Raw genomic sequence first — 23,298 nt, 5'->3', positions numbered from 1 at the left:
TTCTTCCAATAGAAGGCTGTTTCTTCTACACTGAAAATCTGTTGTTAGTGTAGCCACCTTCATCAATGATCTTAGCTAGATCTTCTGGGTAACTTGCTGCAGCTCCTACATCAGCACTTGCTGCATTACCTTGTACTTTTATGTTATGGAGCTGGCTTTTTTCCTTAAACCTCTTGAACCAACCTCTGCTAGCTTCCAACTTTTCTTCTGCAGCTTCCTCACCTCTCTCAACCTTCATAGAATTGAAGAGAATTAGGGCTTTGCCCTGAATTAGGTGTTTTGGCTTAAGGGAATGTTGTAGCTGGTTGGACAAGACCACTAAAATCTTCTCCATATCTGTTAAGGAAACCAAAATATTTTACCCCAAAATATATTTCCTTGACATAGTTCAAGATGGCTATTCAGAAGGGCTGGAAAATACAAAAATAGCTAAAAATCTGCCTTTTGTGGGGTACATTTGCATTTGAAGAGAAAATCTACATTGACACAGCCAGGCTTTCTCTAAGGGCCTTCCCTTGCTGGATCTAGGAAACATCAACTGAGACTCCGACACATTTAAAGGTCTGAAAGAAACCTTTACCTCTAAAATTTCATTTCATCTATATAACAAGACCGTCTTTGCTACCCAGGCCTTCTCTTCCCTCCCTCCCATAACCTGTCTTACCAGCATAACCTGATTTACTGCCATAACCTGGTTTTGGCCATCCTCTGAGCCCTCATTTTTTCTATAATCTCAGGATGGTATATAAGCTTCTCTACCCCATCGGGGTAAGGAGTAATCACTGCGATTTTCCCCCCGTGTGCACTAATAAATCTGGATGCCTTTTCTCATTAATCTGCCTTTTGTCGGTTGCCTTTTCAGCAAAACTTCAGGGGGCAAAGGGGAAGTTTTCCCTTGACCCCTACATTGGCAATAAGGCTGCTTTGTTTTCTTATCATTTGTTAGCTCACTGTGTGTAATTTCCTCCAATAACTTTTCCTTTGCATTTACAACTTGGCTAACTGGCCCAGGAGGCCTATTTCAAATTTCTTTTTCTTATTTTTTTTGAGACGGAGTATCGCTCTTGTTGCAGGCTGGAGTGCAATGGCGCTACCTCGGCTCAATGCAACCTCCACTTCCTGGGTTCAAGCGATTCTCCTGCCTCAAGCTCCCGAGTAGCTGGGATTACAGGCATGCACTACCATGCCCGGCTAATTTTGTATTTTTAGTAGAGACAGGGTTTCTCCATGTTGGTCAGGCTGGTCTCGGACTCCTGACTTCAGGTGATCCGCCCACCCTGGCCTCCCAAAGTGCTGGGATTACAAGTGTGAGCCACCGCACCTGGGCCCGATTTCAGCTTTCTACATGCCTTCCTCACTAAGCTCAATCATTTTGACTTAAAGTGAGAGATGTGTGAGTCTTCCTTTCACTTGAACACTTAGAGGCCATTGCAGGGTTATTAATTGGCCTAATTCAAATATTGTTGGATCTCAGGAAATAGGGAGGCCCAAGGAGAGGGAGAGAGATGGGGGAATGGCCAGTGAGTGGAGAAGGCAGAACACACACAACATTTATCAATTAAGTTTGCCATCATATGGGTGCAATTCGTGGTGCCCCAAAACAATTACAATAGTATCATCAAAGATCACTAACCGTAGATCACCATAACAGGTCATAACAATAATGAAGAAATCTAAAATATCATAAGAATCACCGAAATGTGACACAGAGACACAAAATGAGCACACACTGCTGGGAAAATGGCACTCACAGACTTTCTCAGTGCAGGGTTGACACAAACCTTCAATTTGTTAAAAAAAAAAAAAAAAAAAAGAAAAGCAAAATCTGTGAAGCACGATAAAGTGAAGCATAGTAAAATGAGGTATGCCTGTAATCACTTGAGAAATTCTTCAGGTTTTTTTAGTGCTAGTCCTGTGTATGCGAATATCATTCCCAAAGGGTAGAAATATCTGAGCTGACATAACCACAACCAAGGGCTGCTATTCTTTCAGTCACTGAGTAAAGATAAATCCCAAACCTATATGATTATGACAGAGCAAGACTCCATCTCAAAAAATCATAAATAAAAATTTTTTTAAAATAAAAATAAATAAATGAAAAAGCTGCTTTGCTTGCCACTGACCTTTTGTGTTCAGATAGAGAAGGTCTTCAGAGGCCACAAACAGGTGACCTAAAAAGGTCTTTCCTATCTCGGAACATTTTGTAACAAAAACGAAGAGCAAAAGAAGCCATATCTTTTGACAGGGTCATGAGGCTGGAAGAGATCTTACAGTTATTTTGAGTCTGGCCTCTCCTTTTTTTTTTTTTTCTTTCAGACAGAGTCTCGCTCTATCACCCAGGCTAGAGTACAGTGGCAGCTTGGCTCACTGCAACCGCTGCCTCCTGGGGTCAAGCAATTCTCGTGCTTCAGCCTCCCGAGTAGCTGGGATTACAGGTGCCCGCCATCACGTCCAGCGAATTTCTGTATTTTTAGTAGAGACGGGGTTTCACCATGTTGGCCAGGCTGTTCTCGAACTCCCGACCTCAGGTGATCTGCTGGCCTCGGCCTCCCAAAGTACTGGGATTACAGGCGTGAGCCACCGTGCCCGGCCTGGCCTCTCCTTTTATGAATAAAGAAACTGAGGCCCAGAGGAAGGGCATGCCTTGTCCAATCCCAGGCTTTTTAGAGTCTCCTGGGTCTGACAGTGCTCTCTCTACCTGTGAACATGCTGAAAGGGACATGCTGGGAGATTTGAGAAGTCAAATTAGTAGTATATGACTTTTTTCATTTCCACCCCACTGCTCTTATCTTGGATAAGGGATGGTTTTAGTATTCAATTTCACGTATTTTTCTTTATGGGAAATGAACCACAGCCAGCAACTTCATAAAACCCCACCCCACCCCATCACCAACAGTAATTAGAAGTTTTGAAGGAATCTGAGGAGTTAGTGTATTTTCCCTTTAGGCATGATAGACCCTACCTGATCCTATCAGATGAACACATTTTTTTCAATCTTAAAAATATCCACTGACAAAAATGTGGTATCTTTCCTCTGGAAACTCTGCCACTATCTGTGCTGATTTTTGTTTACTAAGAGAGTTTCCTTGACCCCCTCACTAGCCACAGAGCATGAACTCTGAGTTCTTGTTCCAGCATTTGGTTGGATCCATTCTTTATGAAGATACTTATGTTCCTTGTGCATTTTCAAGATGGACAGGGCTGCAAGCTCTGGTTATGGTTTTGTGCATAGCTACAGCTATGATTTTGTTCCTCTACTCATGTTGTCAGACTAAATTACTTATCTGGTCCCATTTAGCTGAGGATGCCAGCCACTGCAGAATCTGAGGACTCAAGAGATCATTGAGACCAGACCTCAAACAGAAAGACATTTCTTTGTACCTTTTTAAAAACATCTCCCGAGGCAAAGCCTGCAAACCCTACCTTAGAAATACATTCTTCCACCTAATCCCAGTTTTTCTAAGTCCTTTGCAAAGGAATTAAAAAGAGTTATTTTTCTTCTCAGTTTAAATAGCTCAAGAAAGTCCTTCCAAAGGTTTTGTGACTTACTTTGATATGGGGGTGTTTTGTACATGTTGTCCCCCAAACACGGGAACAGCGCTCCTCTTTTCTGTGTTCATAGAATTCAGCGTCTCGTAAGATAGCTACCCTCCGTCCACCATGTGCCAGGACAAACTTGCTGCACCCTTCCAGCCGTGTCTTATCCTCCGCAGAGACGGGCAGTACAATGGGGATGCTCATGTTGATCACGCCATCTGTGGAAAGAGCCACATGATGCACGAAAACTAGATATAAGGTGCGCCATCCTTGAAGCATGAATCAAATGTGCACAATGCCCCTTCCAAACATTTCCTTCAAGAAGCATTAAGACCCAAATCCAAGTAGTTGTGTTAGCTGCACCAGTTTCTCTAGATTCTATAATGACAAGTCCTTGAAGGGCTTCCCAAAGCAAGTGGAGCATATGTGAAAAGTGGGTTGAGTTTTAAATCATGGAGGTGGCCTCCATAAGTGATCTAACTTTGGAAATGCCTCTTTGTGGGTTCCCTTTTCAAATCTAAGTCCTGACCTCAATGCAGTAAGGAGTTTAAAATTTTCCAAAACCCAATTAAATAAAATTAAGCTGGCAAAACAAACTAAAACAAAACTCTCTAGTCTTTCTTAGAAATGAACCTTGTAAGAACATTAAGCAAGTCTCTTATTTCATTACCTGTTTAGGCTCTATCTGCATACCAATACACTGAATTGAAAATAAAGAAAAAAATCAGATAATTGATATGAATCTATGGGAATGAGAATATGCATTTTTTGTATAATAAGTTACTTATGACAGCTGTGTGTTTGTCTTTTTTAATATTAATCAACTACAATCTGGGTAATACCTCATTCACCTTTTTCTTTAATTTAAAATTTTTAACTTTCTTGGGTATATAGTGTATATGCTTATGGGGTGCATAAGACATTTTGATACAGGAATACAATGCATAATAATCACATCAGGGTAAATGAGGTACCCATCACCTCAAGCATTTATCATTTGTGTTACAAAAATCCAATTATCCTGTTAGTTATTTTTAAATGTACCGTTAATTTATTTTATTTTATTTTATTTTTAGACAGAGTCTTACTCTGCCGCCAGGCTGGAGTTCACTGGCACGATCTTGGCTCACTGCAACCTCTGCCTCCCAGGTTCAAGCTATTCTCCTGCCTCAGCCTCCCGAGTAGCTGGGATTACAGGCATGCGCCACCACTCCCAGCTAATTTTTGTATTTTTAGTAGAGACAGGGTTTCACCATGTTGGCCAGGATGGTCTCAATCTCTGGACCTCATGATCTGCCCACCTCAGCCTCCCAAAATGCTGGGATTACAGGCGTGAGTCACCGTGCCCAGCCGTTAAATTATTATTGACTATAGTCATCCTGTTCTGCTATTAAATACCAGATCTTATTCATTCTATTTTCTGTACCCATCTCATGCACTTGTAAAAAATGTATTTTCAGCCAGGTGCAGTGGCTTACACCTGTAATCCCAGCATTTTGGGAGGCCAATATGGGAGGATTGCTTCAGGCCAAGAGTTTGTGACCAGCCTGGGTAACATGGCAAGACCTCATCTCTACCAAAAAATATGTGTGTGTGTGTGTGTGTGTATACACACATATTTTTTTAAATTAGCTGGACATGTTGGCATGCACCTGTAGTCCCAGCTACTCAGGAGGCTGAGGCAAGAGGGTCACCTGAGCCCAGGAGTTTGAGGCTGCAATGAGCCCTGATCACTCCACTGTACTCCAGCCTGGGTGATAGAGCAAGACCCTGTCTCAAAAAACAAAACCAAACCCACTAATCTATGGGATCCCAAACAAGCAGTCCTCTTGATGTTATTCATGGTGGTTTCGGCATAAAATCACCTTTTCTTCCCCCTCCTGCTCCCTCTTTCCTAAATATTTTTTAGGATACTGGTAATCTCACTTATCTGGGAATCACAGGTCTTGCTAGCGCAACCACAGTTGAGAATCATCTGTCCAAAAACACAGAGGAGTGAAAAATGACATCAAGTTGTTAACGCACATGTACTTTCTCTGGAGTGTGAGCCCCTCTCACCATTATGCTGAGTCTCTTGCTTTAAGAGGAATTTAAATAAACAGGCTGTTCTGATTTCTCAGTATACAGCACAGCAAATTAGAAGGCATCGAATGTGGTATTCAGAGAAGCTATATCTTCAGCAGCAAGAAATGTCAAATGACAGCTGGACCACAAAGGAAGAGACAGGAAAACTACTGAAAAAATACACATAGAAACTGTGATGGTTGATGTTATATGTCAACTTAGCTAGGCCACAGTACTCAGATATTTAGTCCAACATTATTCTAGATGTTTCTGTGGAGGTATTTTTTAGATGGGATTAACATTTAAATCAGTAGACTTTGAGTAAAGTAGAGTACCCTCCAGAATGTGAGTGGGCCTCACCCAATCAGTCAAAGGCCTAAGTAGAAAAAAGACTCTTCTCCCCAGAAAAGCAGAGAATTATGCCAGCAGACCGCCTGTGGACTTGAACCGCAGGTCTTCTTGGGGTCCCCAGCCTCCCAGTTTTCGGACTTGCCAGATTCCACAATCACATGAACCAATTCCTTAAAATAAATCTCTCTCCTTCTATGTGTGTGTGTGTGTGGGGGGGGGTAGACAGAGAGAGAGAGATTTATTATATACCTATATGTAATACATAGATATCCATATATAACATATAGATATATTGTTATCTATTCAGATATATTATATATCAGAAATATTATATAATTCAGATATAATATCTATATGTTATATATAGATATCAATGTATAATACAAAGAGAGATAAGACTCTATAATAATAATTTATTAAAATAATGTATATATAAAATTAATATATGTATAAATTAATGTATGTACATGCATATATAAATTTATTTAAATATGTTACATATATTTTTATATCTATGTCTATATAGAGAGATGCATATCTATATATAGATAGACATACAGATATGCATCCTGTTTGTTCTGTTTCTCTGGAGAACCCTGACTATACAAGGTTCTAACACTGAAACTAAAATACAGAGTTATAGGAGTTCTTTAGTGTGGGAGCCAACAATCCCACAGGTCTCCCCATCTTCAGGGCACCATTACATTAGTGCCCAGTTTAATAACTGGTAAAACTAACAACGACAGAGTCATTTTTAAAAGTTCCTTTATATTGAACATACTCTCTCTTTTTTTTGAGTGAATACATTTTTTTTTTTAGTAAGACTATTTTGAAATGTTTCTAAATAAGATAGTTAATGTGTAGTTGGTTTTCAGTCTGGGGCTTAAAGGGATAAAATTTGGCTTTCTAAAAACATCTCATTTCTCAATGATTCTAGATAACGTAAAAAAAATGTACCAAACGGTGTTCCTGCTACAATGATGCCCTCACAAATATGCTAGTCTCTCAATTATACTCACAGACGAGAAAATGAGGGCTCATGGTTAAGCGTATAACACAAAAGAATATTAGGGACAATTTTGTGAGAGTTCTCAAGTTCAAGATTCCGAAGAGAATGAAAGAAGGTGAATAAAGAAAACATTTAACTCCAGAGACAGCAAATGCAGTTATTTACGGACTTGAGGGAATGTGCCATGATTAATGAAGCCATTTAAACCTAACTTTTCAATGCAACATTTAGAAGGCCTCTGACAGAGTTAAAGATTAGAGTTCTATTCCTTTGGGGCATAAGACTCCCCCTAGTAGCTATGAAACTAAACTTTCCAGGCATATCACTTTGCACCTTTTAAACACTCTCCAAAGGTTACTAGAACCTAAAGAATGTCACCGGAAATAGACAGCAACTGCTGGCAATAAAGAAATCCGGTCTATCACAAAATCCTGCAATATACTTTGAGACCCTTTATAAACCACAAATTAGATACTGTGTACAAAAAGTAATGGTTTGTCATTCAAATAACTCTTTGTTTCAACATTCTCGGGCAATTAGAGCAGCTAAGTCCTTTGCAGAGAACACTAAATTCAAAGTCAGCAGTTCTCCCTTTTACTATGTGTGTCATTCAACTTTTCTAAACTCAGTTTCCTCACTGGAAAAATGGGCTAATAAATGACATGTATCTCCATGGGTTGCTGCAGGGGGGCAAACTGTAAAGCACTATGTTAATGGAGGTTGCTGATGGAAGATAAATAAATCTACTGCATAGTCTAGTTGAGGAAAAGGGAGAGAGGCTAACAAAGAATAACCCCTTCAGAAATGCTGTTGTTGTCACTAGAAATCATGCTTTCTGTGGATTGCTTACTGACCACATTGCTGAAAGGAAGGCCATGATATTTGTCTCTGCTTATAAAGAATGACTTGGCTGAAATCAAGCAAAATACAAAGCAAAATGTGGAGCAGGGTGCTGAAAGAACCTAGCACTGCCTGTCACACGTCTGTAATGTTGCCTTACATCAAGTATTCTGCCTTGAAATCCAAGGGATGTTTCACTGTTGCAGCCACCTCCTCTTGTCCACTAGATTCCTGACCAATGTAGCCTCTAATCTACCTTCATCTTGGCCTTGAGTGAAAATCTGAAATGACTAAATAACACTCCGGCAGGTTGTCTCAATAAGGAAGTGAATCTGTGGGATGTTACAGAAAGGAGTTCTGCCAAGTAATAATGCCAACTGATCTTATAAGCCTGTAGCTACAACACTACATGTGTATACACAGATTTACTGTAGTTTCCCTATCATCTTTATCAACCTTTCTAATATGTAAACGTATCCAACCATTACTAAGATGTAATACTTGAACTGTGCTGAAACATCACCCATGGCTTTCAACCCTGACTTGAGTTTTCAGCCTTTTCCTTCATGTGCTTCATTTGGCTCTGGTGGGCACTGCCTTGATTATTTTATTGTGGTATATCTTATTTTGAAAAAGAATATTGTGGTTCTTTAACCACAGTAAGTCCAAGAGATAGCTTATTGTTCAATGGGATGATTTTTCTTTTGCTTTCAATAATTTTCAAGCCTTCTGTGTTAGCCTTATAGATCTGCTTCATGGTTGTTTGGGACTGTTTCTATGCAAAACCTAAATTACTTTTTATTGCTTAACCGGACTTGTTAAAGGAAAAACAACAATGAGGAAAGCAATACCAAAGATAGATGACATATTCAGAATTTTACCTTTTCATTCTTGTACAATGCTGAAGTTTACAGTCACAGCAAATGTATATTTACTCCCAGTTCCATAACAAGCAACCATAATGGCTTGAAATTAAGTTCATGCATAATCATACATTGCAAACAAATGAAGTACAATCACACACAATCCAACCAGGTACATTCAGTTTAAATTGATTTATTCTTCATCAACTTAAAATCTTTTATAAACACCGTAGGAAAAAAAATTTCCAGATTTGTGAAACTAAATGAGGACCAACAGTCATTGGAAGAGGATCATAAATATAAAAGACTCAGGAACAAAATGTGCAATGATAATTTAGAAACAAGTTTACTTTTGTCAGCCAAATGCTACATCATACACAATAGCTACATCTGGTCGAGAAATTTCCTGTTGTTTGGACTCCAATCTAAAGAAAAATACAGTGTTATTCTACTATAGCTGGTTGGATCATGAACTAATAGCAATTCCAACTGGTTAATGTAGATTTTCTTTTAGTTATGTTCTTAACCATTTCCAGTTAATGTAACATATATAATTATAATAATTTAGCTACTTGGAAAGTTAAAGTACATACCAGGAAGGGCCATGCCTAGGGAAATATAAACACAATTAAGAAACATTTTCAGCTCTCCACCAAACCAATCTTACAGCAACAATGTCAAAGAACAAATTCCTATTATGACACTTCACATATACAACATACAAATATACTAGCTTTGTCATGCTATTTTTAAAAATAGAGAGTATATAATAGCAAAAAGCTGGTGAAATCAGAACTTGTATGGAATGTTGTTCAATACAATCCAAAAGCATTGTTCAGATGTTTATCTGGTTTTCTAATTTTGTATTTATTTATTTTCTGTCCACTGGGAAGAGATATCTGTTTTAAAATAATTATAACATATGTTAATATCCCCTCCAGCTTCACCAAGAAGTTTTCTCTTGCAAACATGTGATCTTACAACCACTGTAGAATAGTTTCCAAACTAGGCTTTGGGAGCAAGTATGGAAGCAAACTGCCCTAGAACATCCTAGAATCTCACATGGTTAGAGGACATGAAAATATGCTCAGCAGAACAAGCACCAATGTTAGATCCAGGACAACCTGGATTTAAGTCTAGGCTTCAAATAAGTTATTTAGCCTTTCTAATACATATTTTCTCAAGTGGACAAAATATCTTCACAGTGGTATTATCCTGATTAAATGTAATAATCTATGTCAAACTCCAGTGTCAGAACACAATTGGTGCTCAATAAGTGCTGGTGATATATGCAGAGTGCTCTCATACTCTGCCTTGGAAAGTCAGAGCTGCGGAAGAATAGCCATTAAATGATGGAGTCTCACAAGGCACCCCTGTCTTGATCCTACTTGGATGCCATCAGTCAACACAAGCTTGAGGTTCCATTTTTAAATTTAGATGTGACATTTATGATCAAAGGGTCTGTGACAACCCTGGAACTATACTTCTAGTGAGAAATAAAGTGATATGATACACTGATATAAAAGTAGATTCTTGAGTAATAATATGGAGTGACTCATACTACACAATTATCATAAACTCTAACAAGTGATTTGGTTTTTGTTTTGGGGTTTTTTTTTTTGGCTTTTGGACTGAGTAGACAGAACTATTATATTTTTAAATTAAGGGGAAAATATAAACCTTTGAGAAAATTAAAACCAACAAAATATTTTTAGGAGACATGGTCAGAATAAAAACAATGTTGCTTGCAGATTGTAGGTAATCAAGAAATTTGCAATTGTTTGAAGGAAGACAAAAGTGGGCACGTCTGTGGCTATAGAGATCATTTCAAATTTTCAATGGCAGTGACTCAAACCTTCATGAATTGGTTACAATTAAATGATATCTATATGAATGATATCTTGCCCAACATTTTGACATAGAAATAAATCACTTTTTAGAATTTAACTCTGTCTCCTCAGTCCAAACGCCATCAGGTGAGGCACTGTCAGGAGCCTCTGTTGCTACGTTTCAAATGGCTTCCTCCTGATACCCTCCAGGCTGCTCTCCAGGTGAGAGGGAGCCCAAGCCCCTACTCCCTTCTACGGGGGAGTGAGGCAGTTCCATTTTGTTATACAGATTGCCTCTGATTTTTGAAATGAAATAAAGAATTCTCTGGTTTAAAAAAGAAAGTTTTGGCTGCGCGCAGTGGCTCATGGCTCTAATCCTAGCACTTTGGGAGGCTGAGGCAGGTGGATCACTTGAGGTCAGGAGTTCAAGACCAGCCTGGCCTATATGGTGAAACCCCATCTCTACTAAAAATACAAAAATTTCCTGGGCTTTGTGGCAAGCGCCTGTAGTCCCAGCTACTTGGCAGGCTGAGGCAGAAAAATTGCTTGAACCCAGGAGGCAGAGGTTGCGTGAGCAGAGATCGCGCCACTGCACTCCAGCCTAGGCAACAGAGCGAGACTCTGTCTCAAAAAATAAAATAAAATAAAATAAGAAAAAGAAAATAAAAAAGAAAGTTTCACAACCACTGATGGGGGGCTGGAAGGACCTACTGGACTAGGTCTCAGAAAATGACTGTACTGTGTTTCTCAGCAAGCTCACCTGCCTTCATTACCATTCTATCTCCAGCCACTAGACAAACCCTGGCACATGGGGGCATTCAGTGTATATCTGTTGGCTAGCTGATGAACATCGTATCTGTGCTACTTCCAAACTGATGTGACTAGGGATAAAGTCACTTAGTCACTTCAAGACTCCAAGTTCTTTTATTTATGTATTTATTTTTACAGACAAAGTTTCCCTATGTTGCCCAGGTGGGACTCTAGCTCCTGGGCTCCAGTGATCCTCCCGCCTTAGGCTCTGAGTAGCTGGGACTACAGTCATGAGCCACCATGCCTGACAAATTCTTTTAACTGTATGCAGAGTGGTTTGTTCATAATAGCTAATATGTATGAAATACTGACTATTGAATCAGGCATTCTTTTAAACTTTCAACATCCAAAGAGGTAGGTACAGTTATTAACATCCCCATTATACAGATGAAGGAACAAAGCCCAGAGAGTTTAAGTAATTTGGCCCAGGTTCATAGCTAATCACTGACATACAAACCTAGACAGTTTGACTTCACAGCTCACACTCTCATCCACTGTGATATTCGGCCTCTACTTAGACCCAAACTAAGTTAACACACAGTGAGTGGTAGGGGCGGGCAGCACATCATATCCCTGATTATCTATTTTTATTATCAATTTACACAGGCATTTAGGATGCTTCTGTGGGCTGTGCAGAGCTCTGAATCCCGATCATAACTGGGGCTGCATAAGTATGTCCAGTGGACTCTGTTTGCAGAGGTAGATGGTGGAACCAGCAGATAATTCCCACAGGCAAAAGAAGAATCTTACAGAAAGTTTCAGACACAGGCCTTGCAGCTTGGAAGGGGAAAGGATATGGAAGTAGCAAAACATCTGATCTTGAACCCTCCTGACAGAGCCACACTGGAGCCACATGAGGATAAAGGGATCTATACAGCTTACAAGAGTTGCCTCCCTCAATTCTCTAATACTGTGGAACTAAAGCAACCTCTTAGACAGTCTTCAATTGAGGTTAATACAGAGGAAGGAAACATTTTTCCCACTTGAAGAAGAGTCTATAAACTGCAACAGCCCTACTGGCACCAAAACTTTGGTGGCTGGAGTGACCCAGCAGGATCTGCACTTCTGAGTACAGACAGACCCACAGATCCACACAGCAAGTGGCACATGGCTGGGGCCCTGACTCACGAACACAGGAAACGCACCTCTTGGGGACTCCCAAAAACACTTGGGTAGGCTTTTGAAAGAACTGGGCTTTCTGCATGAGCAGGTAGGGGCTTGGAACTAGTAAGCTTCACGTATTAATGGGAAGGTAACCTCATTCATATCACCAGGCTGGTGGGTTTGCGGGGACAGACATCTGGATTACATGGAAAGTGGGAGCAAGAATAAGTGCTTCATCCACCTCACGGTAGTGAGCATCCAATAAGAAATAGAAAATCAATGGGTTGGCAGGGTACCGTGGCTCACACCTGTAATCTCAGCACTTTGGGAGGCCGAGGCGGGCAGATTGTCTGAAGTCAAGGAGTTCAAGACCAGCCTGGCCAACATAATGAAACCCTGTCTCTACTAAAAATACAAAAATTAGCCATGCATGGTGGCATGCACCTGTAGTCCCAGCTACTCAGGAGAATTGCTTGAACCCGGGAGGCAGAGGTTGCAGTGAGCTGAGATCATGCCACTGCACTCCAGCCTGGGTGACAGAGCAAGACTCTGTCTCAAAAAAAAAAAAAAGAAAAGAAAGAAAAGAAAAAAGAAAATCAATGTGTTTTGCAAGTTGAAGAACCCCCATAAAATGAAATTGAGACAGTGTAAAAGAAAGGCTAGAGATTTTGCCTAAATAATCCAGATGGATTATCTGCATTAGCTGTTCTTCATCTTTTTGGATCACAGACTCTTTTAAAAATTTGTTGTCTATAATAGCACTTTGCAAGGCCAAGGCAGGAGGATTACTTGAGGAAAGGAATTCAAGATCAGCCTGGGCAACATAGTGAGACCTTATCTCTACAAAACAAGTTTAGAAATTTGCCAGGCATGGTGGTACATGCCTGTAGTCCCAGCTACCCAGGAGGCAGAGGTGGAAGGATTGCTTGAATTCAAGAGTTCAAGGCTTCAGTGAGCTATGATCATGCCACTGCACTCCAGCCTGGGTGATGGAGCAAGACCCTGTTTCTAAAAAATAAAAAAAATTAAAGGAAAAAACAGAATCTATCAAAAGCTGTAAATTCTCAACCCAGGAAAATGCTCCTTCCTTCCCTTATCAAAACACAAACATTTTTGCCTCTAGGATTTTTTGTTAGCCCACCCTGAAGTCCTAGATCTCAGGCTAAGGACCTCTGATTTCCATTAACACTGACCTCTGCAACCACTTCCACCACCCTGGTATTTTTCCTTATGAAAGGAACACTTGTCCAAGGTCAACAGCACCTTGTTGTCTGTAATGAGGCCCCCTCTTTCAATATAGTTCACTTGTCTTTTGGCCACAGCTCTGTTCACATGCTCAAAATCAACCTCTTGCCCATGGCTAGCTGCTAAGTCCAATGACCTTTACTTCAGGCAGTCGGTGTTCAGCATGTGTCAAAATCAAGACATCAAGATAAAAGTCAGCCTTTCTTGTAGACCATCAGGCCTTGTAGATTCTATTGGAAAGGACATCAGGAGAGCAGATTGGTACGTAAGGAGCACTGGGCCAGGAGTCCTAAGATTCTGGACTCTGGTCTTGGGCTTTCACTTATGAATGTTATGAGCAAATCACTTAATCTGAGGTAGTTTCCTCATCTGTAAAGTGGGATAATAATTGCTGCCTGTTTTCTAGGGCTTTAGTGAGGATCAAATGAAATAATGCCTGAGAAAATGCTTTGAAAACAGAGACGTAGTATAGAGATAAGCATCATTATTTTTGTTGTTAAAGCAAGCTAGAAGTAAACTAAGTGTCTTTGGGGAATATTATTTAATCTGAGAAGTGAAGGATTCAGGTTGTGGGGTGTTACCTGTCACAGCAAAAGAGTAAGGGAAGAGGGCCCATGCTGATCAGTCTTTGAGTTGTGATTCTGAGTTCATGCCCCATTCCCCAGGCAAAGGCACAAACACAGGATATGAACATCTTTCCCAAAAAAAAACATCTTATTGGATTTTTCTTCCTAAAAGGCTTGGAGCCCTGCTCAGTATTACAAATTCAGTGTGACTCTACCCCTACTCCTTCCCCACTTAGCAGCCATTACCCGAAGGTCTTGAAATAGATAAGTTTATTTGATAAGTTCAGGCAGTTCTAGGAAGGAAATGGTCACAGAAGAGTCCAGAAGTCTTCTCAATAACACATGCTTCTGAGCTTGACCAGATTGGTTTTCTAAAAGCCATTCAGCTTGTGGCCAGAAAGCTCCCTTAATGCTCTTTTGTTAGAGTGTAGTGGATGAAACCATTTTAATATATTTCATGTGTGGGCATGAACACTGACACTTTAGCATGCACCAAAGAAAGCAGTTGTTGCAATAATGCTTGACATGAGCAACCTGGAGGGTGGAGGGTGCCATGGAGGTCAGCAACATGTGCTGACCTCATCTTGGCTGCCCTAGGAATGTCCCTAGCAGGTGGCAATGGTACTTCTGAATGCTACCTTCTGAATATCAGCACCAGCAAAGAGCAAGTGGAGGTGAAACAGACTTGTCTTTCTCTTGGCTTTAGACCATTTTTCAGTTCCTTAGTTTTAAAGGAACAACCTTTGAGAACAACCAAAAAATCCTAAAAATGGAAGCTTAAACATAATAGAATGGAGCACACTGTAAATGATCCAAATAGTTTTGCAATAAGATTTGCAAACCAAAGACTAACTTCCTGTTCCTGCAAAACTTCTGGGAAAGATTTTTTTTTTCCTTAACAACAAAGAGTAAGAAACAATAACAAAAACATACCATCTAGCAGGGTGTCAAAGTGCATAACCTGTAAGTACTCCTTCTCCCGCATGAAACCTTTGAGGGGAGTAGCCCAGCCTTCGCTCAAAACCTGGACCCACTGGAGATCCAGCTGCAAAACACAAAAAATAGTTGAACATTTTCATAAGTTCTGTTTTCCAGGCATCTGGCCCCAGGGAAGTCCTTTCTTATTCAGTTAACAGGAGGATGAGGGCAGAACCTTCTATGTTTTAAGTGTCCCCACCTGTTATGCTAACCTATGATCTAAGGGCCAGAAATATTTAAGTCTGGAAATTTCCTATGAAATAGTGGTGAAAAGATTTTGTATTGAGATGACTTATTTGAATATGTTTAGGTTGTATCTATTCCCAAAATGTGCAACTGAGTTGAAAATTCACTGTTTATTCTTTCTTTCTTTTATCCACAAAAATCCTGGTTTGGCTATATTTTTCTACCAGATGTACTTACTGGTACAATGACAGCTATGTAAAATTGTCCAATGCAAATACAGAAGTTATTTTCCCAGTCACCTCCATACATGGCATTGATCAGCTGCCTTGTGGCAATTCTTGGTGAGAGATTTCTTTGGAGAAGAGGTTAAAAAAAACTTGGAAAAAAAGGAGTGTTTTATTTATGGAAATCATGTGCACTTTATTTATACTGTTCTTATTGTTAAGAGTAATTGTAAATAAATTATAATGACTGATATTAAGCCTAATTATTTGACCACTCTGCACCCACTTACCTTAGTAATTGATAATGAAAGGAGAGTTTCAGCCTCAGTGCGGACGTGGTCAAGTTTGTTTTCCGGCACAAAGAGTTCATGGATATCTTTGATTATAGTATAGGGTACAATGTTCTGAAATGAAACAGCATTGGTAAAAACTTGAAAACTGTAAAAAGAATGCTTCAGTAAAGAGGCATAGATTGTCTTTCATGATTTTATTAAACATATAAAAAAAGACAACCAGTTCACCTACCTGCTCTTGCAGAAGTTCCACTACCTGGTGGACACAGTCACTCACTGTGGACAAATTGGTTTTAAGCACACGCTCAGGAGTTTCAGGTTTCTCATAATCAGAATCAATACCTGTAAATCCTGCAAAGCATATGGGTGACAATCATCGCATCTGTATTGACAGAATAACCTTTTTAATCAATAAGGCAAAACACATGTTGGAATAATGTATTAAACTGAAAATTCGCATTTTAACAGAAAAGGTCAAACAGCCATCCTTGACTTCTAGGCATAAGTAAGAAAATATATAGCTGTATTTTCAATATGGAAAGCCCCAAATTGTCAACAAAATCCGGCTGGCTAAGTTGAAGCCCTCTATAGATGATTACAATCAAAAAGGAAGACAAGAATAAGGAAGAACTCTGAAACACTCCTCTACACACACACACTCACATATAAATATCCATTCTAGTTCTCTGAATTTTATTGCATATGGCTGAGATGACAATTCTTAAAAATAAAACCCTACCTTTTAATAAGCCTCTGGGCATACTGAATATATCATAATGTGATAAAAAGTTGTGCATGTTATATGCAATTTTGGAAAACAGAGTTTGAAACTCAAGGCAGATTTCTGAGGACAGAATAAGGACCGACAGCCTATGTAACTGGTAAAGATGCTGCTAGCCAATTCTCTTACCTTTAATCTCCCCAGCTCTGGCCCTTTTGTAGAGGCCTTTTACGTCTCTGCTTTCACAAATATTTAGAGGTGCATCTACAAATATTTCAAAGAATGGCAGCCCTGCTGATTCATGTATTTTGCGGGCATTCTCACGATCCTGAAAAGCAATATGATTAAGAATGTAAAAAGAGGTTTCATGGTGAAATTCTAAATCACAAAACACTGTGTACTTTGGTTTTCAATAGCCTTGAGATAACACCAGGGTTTGTGCTTTGCAGAGTGCTTGAGAGAAAGTCCAGAAATTTCACTCTGGTAAACACAGCTCTCTCAAGGACTTTCACAGAAAACCATGGAAAATAGGCCCTCTTAGCAGGAAAGCACTGGCCATATGGGAGCATTTCATTCAAAGGATGTGTTCTAAGCTACATCTGATGTTTGGCTCCCAGAAATTTCCTGATTTAAAAGAAGAGTGACACTCCACCTCAGTGATGTCAGCGTTAAACACATAGAACCTGAAGCTTTGGCCGTGAACTGCTCTTTTCTTTAGCTAGATCCTTTTTCCGACAACTAAAATTACAGAGCTTTAGAGTTTCTCTTGTTTAACTTTCTCTTCCCTTCGACTCTGACCAAATGTTCTTTATAATTGTGAACATGGAAGGGTTTATGTCTACTGGTGCCCTGGCATCTGGAAAGGAAGGAACTCTCTTTATATAACCAATATTAAATAGAGGAAATGAGAGAGCCTGTTATTGGGGGAAGAAATAGTTGGGAAATTGAAAGGAGATATTCTTATGCCCTCCCTCTCTGATTCCTTCCCCTAGCAGTTGGAGAGCACTTGCACTGTGTGTGGGAATTGTGTGTAGTGCCCCCCTTTTTTTTTTTACCTTTGCGAATGGAGAAATAAAGCTGGTAATGCAGACCAGACCAGCATCAGCAAACAGCTTAGCCACCTCAGCAATCCGGCGGATATTTTCCTCTCTGTCCCCAGGAGAGAATCCGAGATTTCTGTTAAGGCCATGACGGACATTGTCCCCATCCAGGGAGTAACAAGGGATGGCATGGGAGACAAGGTACTCCTCCAGGGCAAAACTTATCGTTGTTTTTCCAGCGCCAGAGAGACCTGTTCAGAACAGATAAAGCAGACTGACATCGGCCTGGATAGTTTAAGATGACAAATTGTGAACTAATCTAGTAATTTTAAATATAACTAAATCTTAAAAAAAAAAAAAGAAAGAAATCCGTGTAGTTGACTACAAGGCAAGTACTTACATTTCTCTCAAATTTTGAAATAACTATTTGTCCTGTGTTAGGATTATAGCTTTTCAAAGCAAGCAGGCTTCATAAATAGGGAGATTTGGGGGCTACATGTGGTCCTCGATGTGTTCTGTTTGGGCTGCAGAGTGTTTTAAAGATTAGAAAGTTGTCATACAGGCTGGGCATGGTGGTGGCTCATGCCTGTAATCCCAGCATTTTGGGAGGCCAGGGTGGGAGGATCACTTGAGCCCAGGAGTTCAAAACTAGCCTGGGGAACATAGTGAGACCCTGCATCTACAAAAAACAAAAAAAACTAGCCGGGTGTGGTGGTGCACACCTGTGGTCCCAGCTACTCAGGAGGCTGAGGTAGGAAGACCCCTTGAGCCTGGGAAGTCAAGGCTGCAGTGAGCCGTGATGGCACCACTACACTCCAACCTGTGTAACAGAGCAAGGCCTTGTCTCCAAAGCAAAAAGGAAGTTGTGTATACAAATCCAGATTCTGTATTCTCTTGAAAAAATCAAAAGATGTGGTGACAGTGGTCTCATATCCCCTTCAAAGTCAGCAATCAGCTGGAATGGAGAGAAACAGCCAGCCCCTGGAAACTGGTAAGTCCACCTCCCTTGTGGATGCCACTGAACAACCGTCTTACAGAGCCCGCATGCTGTCCTTTGGCTTCGAGATGTTTCCAAAATGACTCTCAAAACATAAAGACAGGAAGCCGGCCTGAGCTAGGGAGCAGATGTATTTAGAGCTGCCATATGTCACACTCTTAGGTGTAAAGATTCTCTAGAGTCTTTATATGAGAAAAGAGTTACCATGTGGCTTCCACCATGGTTTCAAAGCACAATGATCAGGAACACACTTTGTTATTTCCATATGAGGAGGAACATAAGAAGAAAGGGAAAGAAACACAACCTGCCAAAATTATTTAACAGTTTAAATCTGAACTACCCTAAAGGCTAGCACTCTAAAAAAAAATGAGTCCTTTAGGATTTTAGGATCTTTGTCTTAAAGATCTCTGAACCTAAGAATATTTCATAGTGCCAAGCCTCTGTCTGACAGCACCTGGGCATGACAGACGAAAAAAGCCAAGAGGTTCATACAGAGAAGACAACAGGAGGAAAGAGGAAAAAAGGCAGAAAAAGCAGGAATGAAGGACAGACAGAGGAAGGAGGATTTGGGGGAGAAAGGTGATCTGCAAAAGGTAAATAGTCTCCATACTTTTAGTTATATTTTAAAGTCACGCCCTTGGCTTTGACAGAGGACCATTAGAAGAAACGGCTGTATGAAGAATGTGTCAACACTAACTTCATCAAATCATTTTTGAAGGTATTGTCTGTAATTCTGTTATTCCTTTTCATTTAAAAAAAGACATAGGTGATAAATTCTTCTTAGTATTTATGTCAGGTTGTGGGGTAAGGGAAGTGGCACTCCTGAATCTCTGGTGTGTTCTCTCATGTCAGAAAATGAGAGAAATAACAGAATGTCCTTCCATTTTGCTTCAGCTCTCAGTAAACTAAGAGCTCAATTACAGTAAGTATATGTAACCAGATTGTTGGCATGTGTACTTTCATACACCGAGGTAACACTAATTATAGTTACTGACAACTTAACTATGTGCCAGGCACTGTGCAAAGTACATTTATCTTTTATTGATTTAGTTCTATCGACACCTCCATAAGTCAGGTACTGTCTTTATTCCCATTGTACAAATAAGAAAACTGAGGCTTAGAGAGCCTAACTGGCTTGTCCAAAGTCACACAGCTCATGGACGTGGAGCTGGGGCTAAAATCTGAGACTATGGATTTAAAGTATTTTGTTTCTTCTGGTCTGCCTGGTCAACAGCCTACCTTCGTAACATAAGAATAAAAAATAAATTAGAAAAAGATGATTTTTAAATGTAATTTAATTTTTTATTTTTATTTTTTGAGATGGAGTCTCATTCTGTCACCCAGGCTGGAGTGCAGTGGCAGATCTCGGCTCCCTGCAACCTCCGCCTCCTGTGTTCAAGTGATTCTCCTGCCTCAGCTTCCCGAGCAGCTGGGATTACAGGCATGCACCACCACGCCTGGCTAATTTTTGTCTTTTTAGTAGAGAGAGAGGGTTTTGCTATGTTGGCCAGGCTGGTCTTGAACTCCTGATGTCAGGTGATCCACACATCCTGGCCTCCCAAAGTGCTGGGATTACAGGCAAGAGCTACCAAGCCCGGCCTTGATTTTTTAAAATTTGCCATCTATTCTTTTCTTCCTCTAATGTTTCTCTTCTACCAATTCTTTTTCTTTTCAGGGGGTGTCACATTAGAGAAAATGGACTTTGTATGTATAGCCCAACACGAAAGTTGTTTTTACCAGTGATCTTCGCATGAAGGGAAACATATAACAGGAGGGGATCTTCTAGAATACAGCTGTACCTACTGCTCAAATTACGTCTCTTGTGGGGAGTTGAGGTAAACATTTCAGGAGTAATGACAGAAGGATGGTGCCTATTTGAGCACGGCAGGTTCCTTGCTCACTGTCTGTCCTTGCACTGGAGGCTGCAGAAAGTTGTTTTGATGCACACGCATGAATGAAACCAGGAAACCAAAGGCACAAGGCAAAAACTTGAAGAGGACAAGAATGAGGCCAGTTGGGACAGAAAAGGGCAAAGATTTAGGATAGCAAGAAAAGATGCAAGGCAGGTCCCCACCTGCCAGATTGTTTAGAATGAGCTCCAGGTTAGAAAACATTACCATTTTATAACTTGAATAAACATAGTTTTGCAGGTGGGCTCATTCCATTTGAAAACTGTTGTCTATGAAATGAACTTAGTTTTTCCTTTTGAGTCCAGAAATAATTTTGTCTACCTTGGACTCAGAGTACAAGGTAACAGTCTAGGGCCAGCTATTGGGAGTCAGGTTCTAATTCCAGTTCTGTCACTAATTCTTAGCTTTGACATTCTGTGGCTATAAAAACACAAGAAAAGGGAGAGTCATTCAGTCACTTCAGCAGCAGTGAGTTATTTCTGTAAACAAGGGCAATCCTCAGCCAAATGGAAATTACTAGTTTTCCTTCTTGTACAGATTCTCATGTTTGTTTGTTGTTTATATAGTAAGTGAAATAGTCTCCTAGAATGTCAAAACATTAGGCAACAATAACGAATATCTCTAAATATCCAAAACCTTATGGACAGCCAAATGCTTGATGTCAAATTAGGAAAGCCTCATTCATAACTGCCAGTAAATATGTTCAGGGATGAACATGAGAATTATTGAATCCCTTAGCACTGAAAGGGGATGTCATAATCATCTTGCCCCATCCTTTCCTGCCAAAGAGGAGAAAAGTGACAACTAGAGACTTTCACAGTTGACTTGATCAGACTCTTATTTCTATAGTTGACTTTGACTCTATTTCTCACTGATGGTAGGGTTAGGACTAACACCCAGGCTTTCTACTACATCTCCCAGCCTCCTTCTAATGATAAAACAAGCATGTAATACGTTACACTAATTTCCATAAAATTGCATCACATGTCAGTTTGCAATATATATATACATATATATATATCTGAACATGACATACCTGTTAGCCACACGGTACATCCTCGGAACCCACCCCTTGTTCCAACCACTTGCCCTCTCTTATTCCTGCTCACATGGTGGGCCTGATAGACTACGTTGGTGGATTTCTGCTGGTTCTCCTATAAAATAAGACAAAACCAAGCACAGTATTAAGTAATAAAACACATATTCTTCACTGGAGCCAATATAAATCCATCTTAAACTTTTAATTGCAAAACTGATATATGTAACAACTTACATAAAAATATTTTGAGACTCACCTTTGTTCATTCTAATATAATTTTTTTCATTTCTGCAGATTACCCTGAGCCATTAGCTACATGTATATATACTTTTCTTAGCTGTGAGTCTACATACCTAAGTTATTCATTCTGCATTCACTTAATGTTATTCATAAGCAGTTTAGCTTCCATAAAATAATTATTTTTAAATTACAGCATCATATCTCATTGATTCATGCAACACAATCTGTTAAATAATACAATTATAATGCAAATGCATATTACATTAATAGTCTTCAACAACTGTATCTCTTCTATAATTGGCAAACAGAATAACATTTATTAATTCTATTAATTTAGAAACAAACACTGCCTTTAGAATACTCATCATGGTCCTTTGAGAGTATAATTCAAACTGGACAATTTTTGATTTTGTGTAATAGTTCTGGTTGCATGACATTTTAACATTTGCACCTTAGAGGAATGTCATCGTTTTAGTGAATGTATGTTCTCCCCAAGTCCTATGGGCTTGAACTGAGAACCCAAATACTACAGTAGCTGAGGAAATACTAGGGTGGGGGTGGTTGATCCCCAGTCCCTATAGAGCCAGAGAAAGGCCCAGATCGCAGTGAAAAGAGTTAAAGTCAGTAATATCCCCGTTGCTCCCATTCAGACATCAGAGACAAGGCAGTGAAGTCCCTGAACACACAGGGCTACCTCTTCACAAGAACTAAACTCTGTTTCCACTTTCTCAAGGGTCAATGTATGAACTTTTTAATCTTTCAAAAAGCCCAGCAGAAATGGAAATGTACTAGTTATTAGGTTTGGAAGCTAATTCAAATATCAAATGTCTTTATTTTGGCTGTAATAAAATCAGCTTAGTGAGGTAAGAGACTATCTGATCCTGATTCTAAACTCTGACTGGGAGGTACAAGTCTGATGAATAAAAAAGGTAAAGTGAGCCAATAAATACAGCTTTTGGTGGGCTTAAAAGAAAATAACATGTGATCCAAGGGGGAAAAATCCATAATAATGGTTAAATTAAAAGGTTAGGAACTACTCATAGATGTCTGCGGTGTGCAATTGAATTTCTAATGACAGACAGAATCCAGGTTTCTGAACTGTAAAAATCTATGAGCCTTTTAAATATTATACTTGCATACCCACCAGAGCTAAGAAAGCACCAACTTTTTTTAGCAAGAGCTAGAGGATTTTTGAAAACTCTGCCAGGAGCAGTGGCTTGTAATCCCAGCACTTTGGGAGGTCAAGGCGGGAGGATTGCTTAAGCTCAGGAGTTTGAGATCAGCCTGGGCAACATAGTGAGACCTCATCTCTACAAAAAATAAAAACATATTAGCCAGGCATGGTGGCATATGCCTGTAGTCCCAGCTACTGGAGAGGCTGAGGTGGGAGGATCACTTGAAGCCAGGATGCCAAGGCTGGCTGCAGTGAGCCATGATTGCACCACTGTACTC

The 23,298-nt window shown here is 39.9% G+C and overlaps 1 protein-coding gene across 1 annotated transcript in view; it reads right to left on the bottom strand.

The window, feature by feature from the left end:
• The window catches only part of PAPSS2 (3'-phosphoadenosine 5'-phosphosulfate synthase 2), an 88,022-nt gene that overhangs the window by 16,616 nt on the left and 48,108 nt on the right, over nucleotides 1-23,298 (bottom strand). The window contains exons 2-8 of the mRNA XM_009245599.4: nucleotides 21,604-21,721; nucleotides 17,676-17,911; nucleotides 16,810-16,948; nucleotides 16,132-16,250; nucleotides 15,897-16,010; nucleotides 15,152-15,263; nucleotides 3,550-3,755 (exon numbers count right to left, since the gene is read on the bottom strand). Of these exons, the coding sequence (XP_009243874.1) occupies nucleotides 3,550-3,755; nucleotides 15,152-15,263; nucleotides 15,897-16,010; nucleotides 16,132-16,250; nucleotides 16,810-16,948; nucleotides 17,676-17,911; nucleotides 21,604-21,721 (1,044 nt within the window). The remainder of the gene's footprint in view (nucleotides 1-3,549; nucleotides 3,756-15,151; nucleotides 15,264-15,896; nucleotides 16,011-16,131; nucleotides 16,251-16,809; nucleotides 16,949-17,675; nucleotides 17,912-21,603; nucleotides 21,722-23,298) is intronic.

This window comes from Pongo abelii, chromosome 8 (assembly GCF_028885655.2).
Source record: "Pongo abelii isolate AG06213 chromosome 8, NHGRI_mPonAbe1-v2.0_pri, whole genome shotgun sequence".
NCBI lineage: Eukaryota > Metazoa > Chordata > Mammalia > Primates > Hominidae > Pongo > Pongo abelii.
This window is presented reverse-complemented; position numbering and strand designations above follow the sequence as displayed.